Genomic DNA, 13,127 nt, shown 5'->3' with positions numbered 1-13,127 from the left:
AACAACCTGTGAGTAGCAGTACCAGCTGCTCCACTGGAATTGGCCAGTTGGGAAACACAGCTCCTTCCTTCCTTCTTCCCTTCCCTTCCTCTCCTTCTGTCCACATAGGGTATCATACCCTTACTTGTGGATGCTCTGCCCAAAGGAATATAAATTTTGATCACTGAAACTTCAAAAGATATCTTGGGGTTTACAGGTTAGATTTCTTTCTTAAGGACCATGCCTTAAATCCAAAAGACTGGTTTTCATGAGCTGGCCAACAATAGGTCCCAGGCAAGGCCCACTGGGGTCACTGTTTGGGCCCTGAGTCCTCAGAATGTAAATAGCAATTGTTTCTGTTTTGTCCAGAAACCCTGAGGGTCTTTCCCTCCCAGATTGACTTTTTTTTTTTTTGATTAGGTAAAAGAGGCCATTCTTAGCCTCATTTCTTACCTAGCTTTAATCACTAAATGGGAGTTGCCTCAGTCAAACTGAGACCTGGGAAAGAGCTTAGTTTAAAAAGGCCAAAGTCTCTCACTGCACCTGTGGCCATCTCCAGTCTTTCCTGATCTATATCTTGCCATTGACCTAGATGGCTCTGGAAGAGAAAGCAAGGTTGGTGACTTTGTACAGCCCTCCCACATTTAAATCCAATTTATCTGCAAATTGTGCAAAGTCTTTGTGATGTCATGGTCCTGATGCCATGCCCTTATATTAGCAGATCCACCTGTTTGGAATGCATTCCCTTTGCCTTGTCAAATGTCTTACTTCCTTAAAGTCTCTAATGAAGCACCACCTTCTCCATGAAGCCTTTTTCTGATCCCCTTATCTAATAACTCCTTTCCAAAACTACCTTGTATCTATTAGGCATATTTCCTTTATATACTTATGTACAAACATGCTCTTTATCCTAATGGAATGTAAAGCCCTTGAGGATAGGAACTGTTCAATTTTTGTCTCTGTATCCCCAGTGGCTGGTGTAGGGCATGGTATAAAGTAGGTCCTTCATAAAAGTTTGTTGACTGGTTCATCATTTGCTGATCTGCATGGATAGGGGGAATTTCGTCACTGGAAGTTCTTTTTAACCAATGAAATACTAAGTATAAGCCAAACAAAACAAAAATGCTTGGGGGGAGAGGACCATATCTGACATGTCATTATTTTGGGCCATAAGTACTATCTTCTATTTTGCAATGGTTATGAGTGTTAAACACAATTAATCAAAGCCTGGAGGAGTTCCTTTCTTCCCAAGTACCAACTTGCTTTCTATTTCTACTGATAGCAGATGACCTACACTATAGAAACTGACACTAACAGAGGTTTTCAATATCCCTGTAAGGTACAAATTACAGGTTATTATTGTCATTCCCATTTTGCAGACAAAGAAACTAAGGCTCATGGATGCTAAGTTACTTGTACCTGATGTCACTAGACATATATTAGTAGTAGGATTTGAACCTACGCTATCCTACCACTAAGCCTAGCACTCTCTACTCCAGTATGCCGCCCTTTTGAGATCAAGGTCATTCATTTATGATGTCCTTTCATCTGATTCTCCTTTCCACCCCAATACATCTCCACACTTATTCTCTCAATCTTACTTTCTTGCCTAAGAAGAAGGGTTAGAGTGTCTGTAATTTTCTACTTGTGCTGTAGCTCTTACGAATAACTGAATCCTCAAAGACTTAGCTCCCATACTTAGCACCATCTCTCTCATGACCGTTTATTCTCAAACAATTCCCTTCCAACTTTTTTAAAAGCCTTGACGTGACTGAATAGTCCTAGTGCTCTCCTTTCACTGCCAAACTATATGAACAAATGCTCTACATTTATTTCCTCACCATCTATCTAAAATCTAATTTGGAGCCCGATGAGTCTATAAATGGCAGTTTTGAAATTCCTCAGATGAGGTCATAATTATGAAATACAAGGGCATTATATCAGACTTCTTGACATTTTTGCAGAATTTCATTCTAATTGCCTTTTTTTCTGGAAATTTTCTCCTCTCTTCTGTGACACTTCACAATTCCAGTTTTTCTCTTTCCTGTGATCAACATTATCACTTGACATAAGGCTGAACACCTCAAGGGAGGACCCTAAAGAGTCTAATCATATCTCTCCCTCAATAGACCTCTATCCAACTACTAATACTCTGTTTATACTCATTACTCAATAGTATATTACCACACCTTTGCATGGGAATCCCACATCCCATCTCAGTAAGTCTAAACCACTTGTTACTGATGCATAAATCCCATTCTCCATATTCCCAAATGGTCACTCCTTTCCTACCATTCACCTCCAATTAAGCCTCTTAATAATCTCCCACTTCAAATCTCCCTGCTCCTTGCACAACTGTTATATAATTTAAAAACTTTTCATCCTTAAACCTCTTCCTTTTCTACTCTTAATCTTCTGGCACTGAGACCTGGCTCCCTCCTGATGACACTGCTTCTTCCCTCCCACTATGGTTGAATTTTCAATAATACCCCTCAACTCACTGACTGAAGTGGAATACTCCTTGCTCCTCACTGTCATTTCTAGATTTTTCCTCTACAGGCATTTTCCTTTGAGATGAATACTATCCATATCTTTCACCCAATCCATAACCTGGTGGCTGTTGTCTATCAACTTCCAAGACATTCTCCATTCCTCTACGAGTTCAGTGCCTACTTCACAGTATCTCTTTCCTGCTCTATTAGAGGACTTCAATATTCCCTCAAATCCTTCCCAGTTCCCTCAGTTTCTCAATCTTTTTAGTTCATATAACATATTTCTCCAATCCATCTCAGCTACACACATGGTCATACCCTTTTATCATGCCATCAACCACAACTGTTTCTACTTCCATGTTCAAGAACTCCAAAATTCCACTACCTGATCATAATCTTTTATCATTCCATCTTTTCCTACACCTTTATCATCCTACCCTTATTCTTAATCTTCACTGTGACCTCCCCATCCCTCAGTTCGTTCCCAGGCAATCACACCTGCACTGCCTACAATCTCCTTCTTTCCCTATCTCAATCTTTTGGTGAAACAATTCAACTCTATACCATCCTCTCTTCTCAAATGCCTTATTTATTTGTCCTTTGGTTGTTGATGCCTTGCCAAACCCCAACCCTAGCTTATTTCTACCATGTGCTTCCTTTATTCCTTTCCATGCCCTGCTGAATGGAGCTAGAGGAAATCACAAAACTGTGTTGATTGGATCCACTACAGATATATGTTATTTAATATCAATTGGGCCTTCAATGTAGCAAAGCAGTCATTCTATTCCTCCCTAACGATTCCCTTCTTTACAGTGGCAATTCTAAACCTTCTCTTTCTCTCCTCAAGCCTCCTTTAGACCTCTTAGCCCATTTCTGTTTAATACTTTGCCTCGTAGTTTACCAAAAAGATTGAGGCCATTTGCTAAGAACCACCTTTTCTCTCTTCTTCCTCATCTCACAACACACAGATATCTTAGCCTACATTATCTCCTCCTTTACTCCAGTCTTGGATAAAGAGATGGCTTTTCTCCTTACCATGGCCAAAACCTCTAATGTATCCCTGATCTCATCATCTCCTCTCTTTTTCAGGAGAAGGTCCCCATTTTCTTGTCCATTCTCTTTTTAATATCCAATCTCTAGTTATCTACTTGCTCCTTCTTTGTGCCTACAAACACACCCATCTCTTTTTTCCCCTGATCCATCCATTCTTGGTAGCTATCATCCTATATTTCACCTCTTCTTTTTGGCGATACTCTACACTAGGTTCTTTACTTCTTCTCCTCTTCCTCTTTTCTAAGCCCTCTGTAATCTGATTTCTGACTTCATCATTAAACTGAAACTGTTCTCTTCAAACTTACTAATGACTTCTTAATTATCAAATCTAATGGCCTTTTTTCAATTTTCCCTTCATAGGTATTATATTTCTTTCCAAACGTATCCCCATTCCAACCTTCCATATTTCCTTTGAGTGCACCACTTTCCTTCCAATCATCCAGTTTTATAACCTTGAAATCACCCTAGACTCTTCTCTCTTTCCTCTCCCCCATATGCAATCTAATTATACTACATCCAATCAAACTGCCAAATCTTGATCATTCCACTTTCACAACATCTTCTGTATCTGTCCCCTCTACTCACACAGCTTCTATCCCAGTTCAGTCTGCTCATTACTGCTTGCTTGGATTACTGCAATAGCTTCTTAACTGGTGTCTCCCTATTCCCAAATTCTTCTGGCTCTGGTTCAACCTGCATACAGGTACGAACTGATATTTCTAAAATGTAGATCCAACCATGTGATTCTCTTTCATCTTCCTTCAATCTATGTGATTCTAGGCTCAAATATAATAAACCCTTCTGTTTGATGTTTAAAGTTCTCCACAGTATGGTTCCTACATAATTTTCCAGTGTTATTTTAGATCATTTTCCTTCATACTCTCTGCCCCATTCAAATATATCTACCAGCTATTCCTGCACATGACATGACAGCTCCCACCTTCATATTTTGTACAAGTGTTCCCACATCTTTGAAATGTTCTTCATCCTCATCTCCATCTCTTAGAACACTTATCTTCCTTCAGAGAACAACACAGATGCTACCTCTTACATGAGAGGCCTTCCAAGTTGCTAATGATTTCTTACTTTTGAAATTGCTTCATAAATATTTTGTATTTATTTATCTGGGTACATGTTCTATTCCTCCTAAAGGAATGTAAACTGAGGCCAGAGATTTAAATTTTTTTTCTTTGCAGTCCCAGTGCCTAAAATATAGAAGGCGCTTTACAAAATATTTGCTGAATAGCCACAATAATTTCTTGGCAGGGGCTAGGAGGTAGTGATTATGGACAAGTTTGTCTTATAATAGCAAAAAGATGAGAAATATATAGTTACAAGACTATGTGACATGAGCCTAAACTCTCCTAGTTTAGTAAAACCTGATGGATGCTTTCTTGTAAAATGCTTGCCTTGTAATTGCCATTTGATTCCTAAGCAAAGGAGAATCATTTCCACTGCAGGCATTACATATCCTAAATCTTTAACTCTAATCATCCAGAATAATTTTAAGAACATAAATTTAATAGAGCATTTTCAGACAAAGGCAACTCTCCAGGCCCATTATGCCAGCAAATCTATACTCCTTAACGTTTAACTAACCATTTTTCTGTGGATTGCAATGATGTAACCTATGAAAGGACTGTCAGGAAATGATGTCACGTGGCCATTCAATATTCCATTTGCAAAGTTCTTCTCAATTCCACATGGCACAACAGTGTTTGGCATTCCATTGGGAATGAGAGTTGGTCGAAGCATATCCCCATTGGTGGATATATTCAGCATTCCATTTGTAGATGGGCCAGAGAAATCTATAAATTTACAAAGAAGAAAAGTATTATATATACATGGTACCCATATTTGGGCTTTCCTTGCCCAAAGTGGTTCTCTTTTATATGGATATGACTGGACGGAAAGCAAAATTGCTAATGCAACCCACAGGCTTATTTCCATAATACAATTGATTAAATAATAGTGAATACCATAAAGATCCATACAAAAACCTACATCATCATCATGCTATAGCCTTCAAACATAATCATTTCCAGGATGCTTTTTACTAACAGAGTTTCTCTATTCTTCCAAGCCAAAATACAATATTAAACCATTCTCCAGTCTACATATATCCTTCCTATTAAGTTCCAGTGAAGATGGCATCTCTATAATACTTAAGACTTTACTTTCTGAAATTCTATTTTTAGGTGGTATTACAACAATAAACATTTATTAAAAGCCAGTGGTGTGCAAAGCACTGTATCAAGTGATAGACAAAGTTTAGATAAGACACTTTTTTCCTGGCCTTCAAGTAACTTATTATGAGAGGCATTTATGTTATCAGCAACCTAAAGAATAGAAAAAAAACAGGGGCAGCTAGGTGGCCCAGTGGATAGAGCACCAGCCCTGGAGTCAGGAGGACCTGAATTGAAATCCGGCCTCAGACACTTCTTAGCTGTGTGACCCTGGGCAAGTTACTTAACTCCGTTTGCCTCACCAAAAAAAGAGAAAAAAAAACCAGAAAAACATTACAGCTGAAAAAAAAAAAGGAATTTTTCATTGCATTACCCCCTTTAAAAAAATTAAATCCCATTTACAAATTTTCTTTTATCATTTTTAACTTTCTGAGATCTATAGACAGTTTCTGATATTTGGTTAGTCCCTTTCTTACCTATTTCCATGATAGTAGCACTGTATAGGGAGTCAAGAGACTTCTTTTTTTTTTTAAAAAAATTAATATTTTTATTCAAAGCTTTGAGTTCCAAGTTCTACCCTTTCCTCTCTTCCCATCCCCCTCCCTGAGACGGTAAGCATTTAGATATAGGTTATGCATGTGCAATTATGTAAAACATTTCCATACTAGTCATTTTGTACAAAAAGACTCAAACGAAAGAAAAAAATCAAAGAAAGAAAGCAAAAAATAGCATGCTTCAGTCTGTATTCAAACAGTATCAGTTCTTTCTCTGGAGGCAGAATAGTATGCTTTATCATTAGTCCTTTGGGATTGTCTTGGATCATACTGTATTGTAGTGAAGTCATTCACAGTTCTTCATCGAACAACATTGCTGTTACTGTGTATAATGCTCTCCTGGTTCTGTTCTCTTCACCATGCATCAGTTCATGTAGATTTTTCTGAAGTCATCCTGCTTGCCATTTCTTATAGCACAATAATATTCCATTACAATCACATACCACAGCTTGTTTAGCCAGTCCTCAAGTGATGCGCATTCCTTTGGTCTCCAATTCTTAGCCACCACAAAAAGAGCTGCTATAAATATTTTTGTACAAATAAGTCCTTTTCCCTTTTTTTGGATGTCTTTGGGATATAGACCTAGCAGTGGTATTGCTGGATAACAGGGTATGCAGCCCTTTGGACATAGTTCCAAATTGCTTTCCAGAATGGCTGCATCAGTACACAGCTCCACCAACATTGCATTAGTGAAGAGACCTCTCTTCTAACCCTACTTTAGCCACAATGTGACACCAAACAGGTCATTTAACCTCCCTGGGCCTCCCTTAGCTTCCTCATTTGTAAAATGACGGGGCACTCTAATTTTATTTTACCTGTCTGTACTGGACTTGAAGCTGAGGTGGGGGATCCAGGGGTAGGAATCTCAAATGCACACAAAAATCCACTCATTGAGAGCCGTACCTTTTGGTTGTCCTGAGGAAAGTTCTGTGGAAAAATAAGTTAGAGAAGATGGCAAGATGTTTCAGACAAACTGAAAAATCATTTCTATGATACTATATCATATGAGTTCTATATTTGTTCTCACCAGTATAAAAAAAAAGCTGGCTGTTTCAACATCTAATAAAATGAGTGAAATACAACTTAGCAGAAAATTAATACCCTCAATTAGCTATAGAAGGGAAAATGTAATTTGCAATGAGATTTTGTTCCCTATCATTATATGAGTTCTCAAACATTTAAACCCTAAAACTTCAGAAAGGTGAGGATTTGTTCTGATTCCTAGACCAAGATAACAATGCTAATGAAAGAAAACCAATGTATGGCAAGCAATATATATTTGGATTATACTCCTCCTCTTTGTAGGAAATGATCAATGATGTCCATTTCCCTTAATCCATTCTAACGGGGGCGGGGCGGGGGGGGGGAGATTTAAGTGTATTCAAAAGGTAGGCAGGCACTGTAAACATTCTTTAAGGTATCCTAACTTTGGAAGAGTACTAGTGAAAATAGTGTGTGTGTGGGGGGGAATTTTCAAACAGGTTATACCTAGAAGCGTCTGAAAAAATTCTCCCATCATTATCACGTTAGCCTCATAGCTAGGGTTTATTTTAAACAGTTTGCAGCAGAATATGCCTTAGAGGCTTGTTTTTTCTTAAGAATAGTGCCACCAATGAAATTACATGTTAGGCAACACTTTCAAGTTGCTAGCTTAGATAACTTAAAATACAGAAATCAAAAATCTTATCCACATTACCTCTTTGGGTCATTTAATAAAATGATGAATTCTACTAGTGTTTAACCTTGAGAATGTCAAGAAAAATGTGACTTTCGAAGCATGACAATCTGGAAATTATTCTAAGAATAAGTAGACTTTGTTACCTTTATGTTAGAACCATGTACTTCTGCAAGAAGAATCTGTTCTGGTTTAAGTCCACAGAGGTCACTTAGCTGCTTTTTCAGACCTGTGTACTTTTCATCCATGTTCAGCCTTAGCCCATATCGCACAGGAGTAGTACCATCTAACTTGATAACTAGGAGAAGAGGTATCATAAGTAAAATTTGGGTTTTCTTACAAGTCCAACAATGTTTCTAGACTTGCTTCTTATGCAAGTAAGTATAGGACATTTAGAGACCCAGAATCTATCCTGTCCCAGCCCTAAGCATGTATTCCACTATTTAGGTGTCAAAATAATAAAGTAAAAAAGAAATTTTTTCCCATTCACCAAAAATAAGCTCAGATTGAGAATTTCTGCAAGATTTCCAACACAGTTTCTAACATTCTGAAACTAAAGAGATACAACAGCCACAACTACAAATGAACCAATATCCTAAGCTTATAGGTGCACACTAAAGCATACCATATGTGCAATCAGTACAAATGGTGTTAGAACATCTCCTTCTTACTATTCACACCTCCCTGACGGCCTCCACTAATATTTTCAGTATTATAGGGGAGAGAGGCTACCTTCATATTGAAAATATGGGGGCAGCTAGGTGGCACAAAGGATAAAGCACTGGCCCTGAAATCAGGAGGACCTGAGTTCCAATCTGACCTCAGACCAAACACTTGACACTTAACTAACTGTGTGACCCTGGGCAAGTCACTTAACCCCAAATGCCTAAAAAGTAAAAATAAATAAATAAATGAAAGATTAAAAAAAGACTATGGCACCACTTTTTTTGAAGAGCCTTGACAAACCTTTTCACTAGATGGAAGCTTGAATGTTGCAATATTCAGCCCCACCTCCAACCCCCCAGCACGCAATTAGATAGCTAAATTAAGTATGTAAAATATTTATACTTGTTAGAATGTAGCATACCATTACTTTTTCTCATCAATCAAGCTTAAATGAGATAAAATGACTCTTTGGAACTAACTGATTCTTCAGAACTATGTGACCCACCTGTTATTTCTAAGTGCATGTAACTATCCATAGGTAGTGGTAAAGACAAAAAATTGAAAGGGTCAAATCGAACACTTATGTGCCCACATGTTTTACATCTGACTTGGGATCTTAGCTGTCCATGGAATAAATCCACAACAATCGATCGATTCCTTCTCAGGTGATTATCCCAGGCCTGTGGCGAAATAGAGATGAGAACGTTTAATGACCATGAAAAGGGAAAAATGCCTCACTCAGACTGAGTACCTGGCAGACATCAAGGAAACTGAAATATGATTTTGGATCTTCATTTAGCATGTAACAATCTTTAAATGTATTCCTTCAAAATGCTAACAATTTAAAATATGGGTGGGAAATAAAAAATTTCAAAAGTCTGACGAAAGCAAAGAAAAATGGCAATAACCAGAGTTAAGTGGTTATATAATTTTATATTCTAAATTTAAAGTTTTTATTGATATATACTTTTAATTTCACCTTAGTTTCCAACTTATACCTCCCCTTTCCCCCAAGCAGGAAACCATCCCCTGCATGAAAAACTAAAAAAGAAAAAAAGCTTAGCAAAACTAGCCAACACATTAACCAAGTCTGACAGCATATGCAATATCTGATATCCATAGTCTTCCACTACTGCAAAGTAAGGAAGAAAACACATTTTTTCATCTCTTCTTTGGGCACAAGTTTGGCCTTCATAATTACACAGGGGTCATTAAAATGCTGTTGGGCTAATATCTTTAACTGCCAATGAAGATGTAAAAAAAAAATGCCCTTCAGTCATAAGGCATAATATCTCAGCAAATATCTAGTCATTTTTTGGGTTTTTTTCCCCCCTGCAATTCTACTTGAAGTCTGGCTAGAAAAAATGATAACATGGCCACTGGACTGAGGGAATTTCCTACTCTTTTAGAAGGAAGGGTGATGTTTTACTATATATAAGGAATAAACGTTTTTTTAAATCGTGTAATAAAATTTTTTTTAACATGTTGGCTGGTTTTTAATCAGTAAACAAAATGATTTAAGTGGCTGCTTGCATTAAATAGCAATGATTACTGACAAACCTCTGCAGCCACTTCCCAGTCTGGACGACCATCACTGTCCTTCAGTTCTACATATGGTTTCTCATGAACTCGGTTGAGATCTTCATGAAGACCATCCAGGAGAAAAGCCAGAAGTTCCTGGGAGTCTTGCTGCTGGAAACCATTAAACCTGGGAGCATATTTTGCTATTGTCCACTATAAAATTAGTAAAAACTAAAGTCATTCACTGTTTTGTCCTGTCCACCTGAAAACATTTCACAATTAAAACAGACCATGTTGCATGCAAGTGGGGAAGGTATTATATAGTTTGTCTATGTTTATGCTAATTACTAAATTTTCCTAGACCACAAATGGCCCTAGACAAAGCATCAGGTATTCTGGCTGATAAAAAAATACTCCAGCACAGCCTGTCCAGTGCTCAGGCACACAGGTCTCATGTGCTTTCTCTTTCACTCACCAAGGACAACCAGGATATTTTTTCACATTTGACATTTCTAACATAACATCCTAACTTTTAATTTCATTTTTAAAAGCTGCTGGTTTCTTGAAGATTATAATTACCCAAAATACATTAAAAATCCTCTAACTACTTCTTGGTTGACAGTAACCCATAGGATTAATATTCTTTTTATCTAATCCTATTCCAAATACCATGAATCTTGTTTGTAAAGAAAGATTATTTTGGGGCAGCTAGGTGGTGCCATGGATAGAGCACCAGCCCTGAAGTCAGGAGGACCTGAGTTCAAATCCGGCCTCAGACCAAACACTTGCCACGCCACTAGCTGTGTGACTCGGGGCAAGTCACTTAACCCCAATTGCCCAAAAAAAGAAAAAAAAAAGATTATTTTACATTCACAGCTTGTGAAGCACATATATAACCTACCTTAGAGCTGCCATACTGCTAATAATAAAAGAAACCCATATGAAAAGACTGGACACCAATTAGCATCTTTGCTGTTTCCCTAGGATTTTCTAAAGTAAACCATGTCATCAGAAGACAGGGACAGTTTTGTCTCCTCTCTTCCTGTATTTATGCTATTAATGTCCTTCTCTTGTCTTGTTACTGCTAGCATTTCCAGGAATAAAATAAAAGGAAAAAGGGATATCTTTCTTTAACCCAGTATTTACTGAAAAGGTTTGTATTTTCCCCACTGCAAATAATGCTAGCTTTTGCTTTTATACACACAATTTTTATCATATTAATAAAAAGGTTCTTCTATACCTATATTTTCTAAGGTTTTTAGTTTCACATTTTGTCAAAAAGTTACTATACATATTTAAATAAGATACTTAAAAGGCTTGTGATGAAATATATTCTGAATTAAGCAACTGTGTAGCCTAGCACAGTGATTTATTTACAATTGGAATCTAAATCTAGACGGGACCTTGGAGATCACTTAGTCCAATTTCTTCATTTTACAAATGAGAACAATAAGAATAAGAAGTTAAGGCACTTGCCCCAGGCCAATAAATGTTCAGTATCTTCAATATAAATAAAACATCAGAAGCCATTACATTCATTTAAAAGAAAAAAACGTAGGAACTGGGAAGCTGACGTGTTGAAAAGAAAAGCTATATATAGAAAAGCTATTCTGAACAGAGACCTTATAAGAAGGACAGGAATGTTATTCTTTTAAGAGCATAATCTACTTACCCGAAGCTTCAGGGGGGCAACATTCTTTTGTGTTCCACTCCACAGTTCCTGTACTAAATCCCCGTAACACTTGGCCATGTGACCCTTCATCCCAATGGGATTGGTCCTGGAAGTTTGAGAGTAACTCTTATAACAAAAGACTTTTCCCCCTCAGGGAAAGAATTTACAAGCTTTTGGGTGCAACTATGCCCTATACAGCCCCTATTCTTCAGACCAACACTTTATTCTTATTTTTTAAAAAGTTTTATTGAAGGTTTTTACTCTGACATCAGTAATTTCTAGATATACACCAAAGTGAGTCTTTTTAACAAAGGAAAAGAAAAACTATTAATAGAACCAAACAACAAGGAGCCTTCATCTGACAGCACACGTACTCCACACCCATAGTCCCTGCCTCTCCAATACATTTCTTTTCTCCTCTAGAGACAAAATTGGTCATCATAATGATAAGAGCATTCAGCATTATTTTATTGTCCTTGTCATTTTACATTATTGGAGTTACTGTGTGTGCTAATTTCCTAGTTCTCTTTACTCTACACATCAGTTCCTGTAAGACTTTCCAAGCTTAAATTCTTCATATTCATTATTTCTTATGGTACAGTAATATTCCACTACATTCATATACCACAATTTGTTTAGCCAGTTCTCAATCAAGACACACCCACTTTGCTACCAGTTTCCACAAAGAGTGTTGTTATGAGCACATGGGACCTTTCCTTTGGCTGCTGACCTCTTTGGAATCTAAGGGTCAGCAGGAATCAATAGCTTAATCACTTCATATAATTCTGAACATTTGTTTCTAAGGGGTTGGACCAATTTTCAATTCTGCCAAAAGTGTGCTGAAATGCCTGCCTTCTTGTAGCCTCTCCAACATTGACTCTTCCTGTCTCTTGCCAATTTTTTAGGCGTGATTTTTTTTTATGGCGAGTCATTTTATTTTTTGGAGAACTTCTTGTTTAAATTAATTGACCATTTGTACCTATTGGGGAATGGCTATTGGTCTTAATACACTTGAATTAATTCCCGCTATATCTTGGATAGCAGACCTTTTTCTTGAGATGTTTTATGAAAATATTTTTCCCAATTGATAGTTTCCTTCATTACTCCTGCTGCATTGAATTTGCTCATACAGAAGTTTTTCAATTTTATGTAATTTAAATTGTCTATTTTTCCATTTAGTCACCTCTATCCCTTATGTCAAACAGCAGTTGGGAGGGAGGCATCCTTCCTTTTTGGGATTTACCATTCTTTGCAAGTAATGCTAGTTTTTGGTTTTACACACACACACACACACACACACACACAGCATTTTTTATGTTAAAAATGTGT

The 13,127-nt window shown here is 37.3% G+C and overlaps 1 protein-coding gene across 1 annotated transcript in view; it reads right to left on the bottom strand.

The window, feature by feature from the left end:
- The window catches only part of USP32 (ubiquitin specific peptidase 32), a 263,795-nt gene that overhangs the window by 40,602 nt on the left and 210,066 nt on the right, over positions 1–13,127 (bottom strand). The window contains 6 exon segments of the mRNA XM_020991809.2: positions 5,124–5,332; positions 7,080–7,191; positions 8,086–8,237; positions 9,111–9,285; positions 10,166–10,339; positions 11,799–11,904. Coding sequence (XP_020847468.1) covers positions 5,124–5,332; positions 7,080–7,191; positions 8,086–8,237; positions 9,111–9,285; positions 10,166–10,339; positions 11,799–11,904 — 928 coding nt within the window.

This window comes from Phascolarctos cinereus, unplaced genomic scaffold (genome assembly GCF_003287225.1).
Source record: "Phascolarctos cinereus isolate Bilbo 61053 unplaced genomic scaffold, phaCin_HiC Scaffold_5;HRSCAF=322, whole genome shotgun sequence".
Classification (NCBI taxonomy): domain Eukaryota; kingdom Metazoa; phylum Chordata; class Mammalia; order Diprotodontia; family Phascolarctidae; genus Phascolarctos; species Phascolarctos cinereus.
Note: the sequence above shows the minus strand (reverse complement) of the source record. Positions and strands in the feature narration are given on the sequence as shown.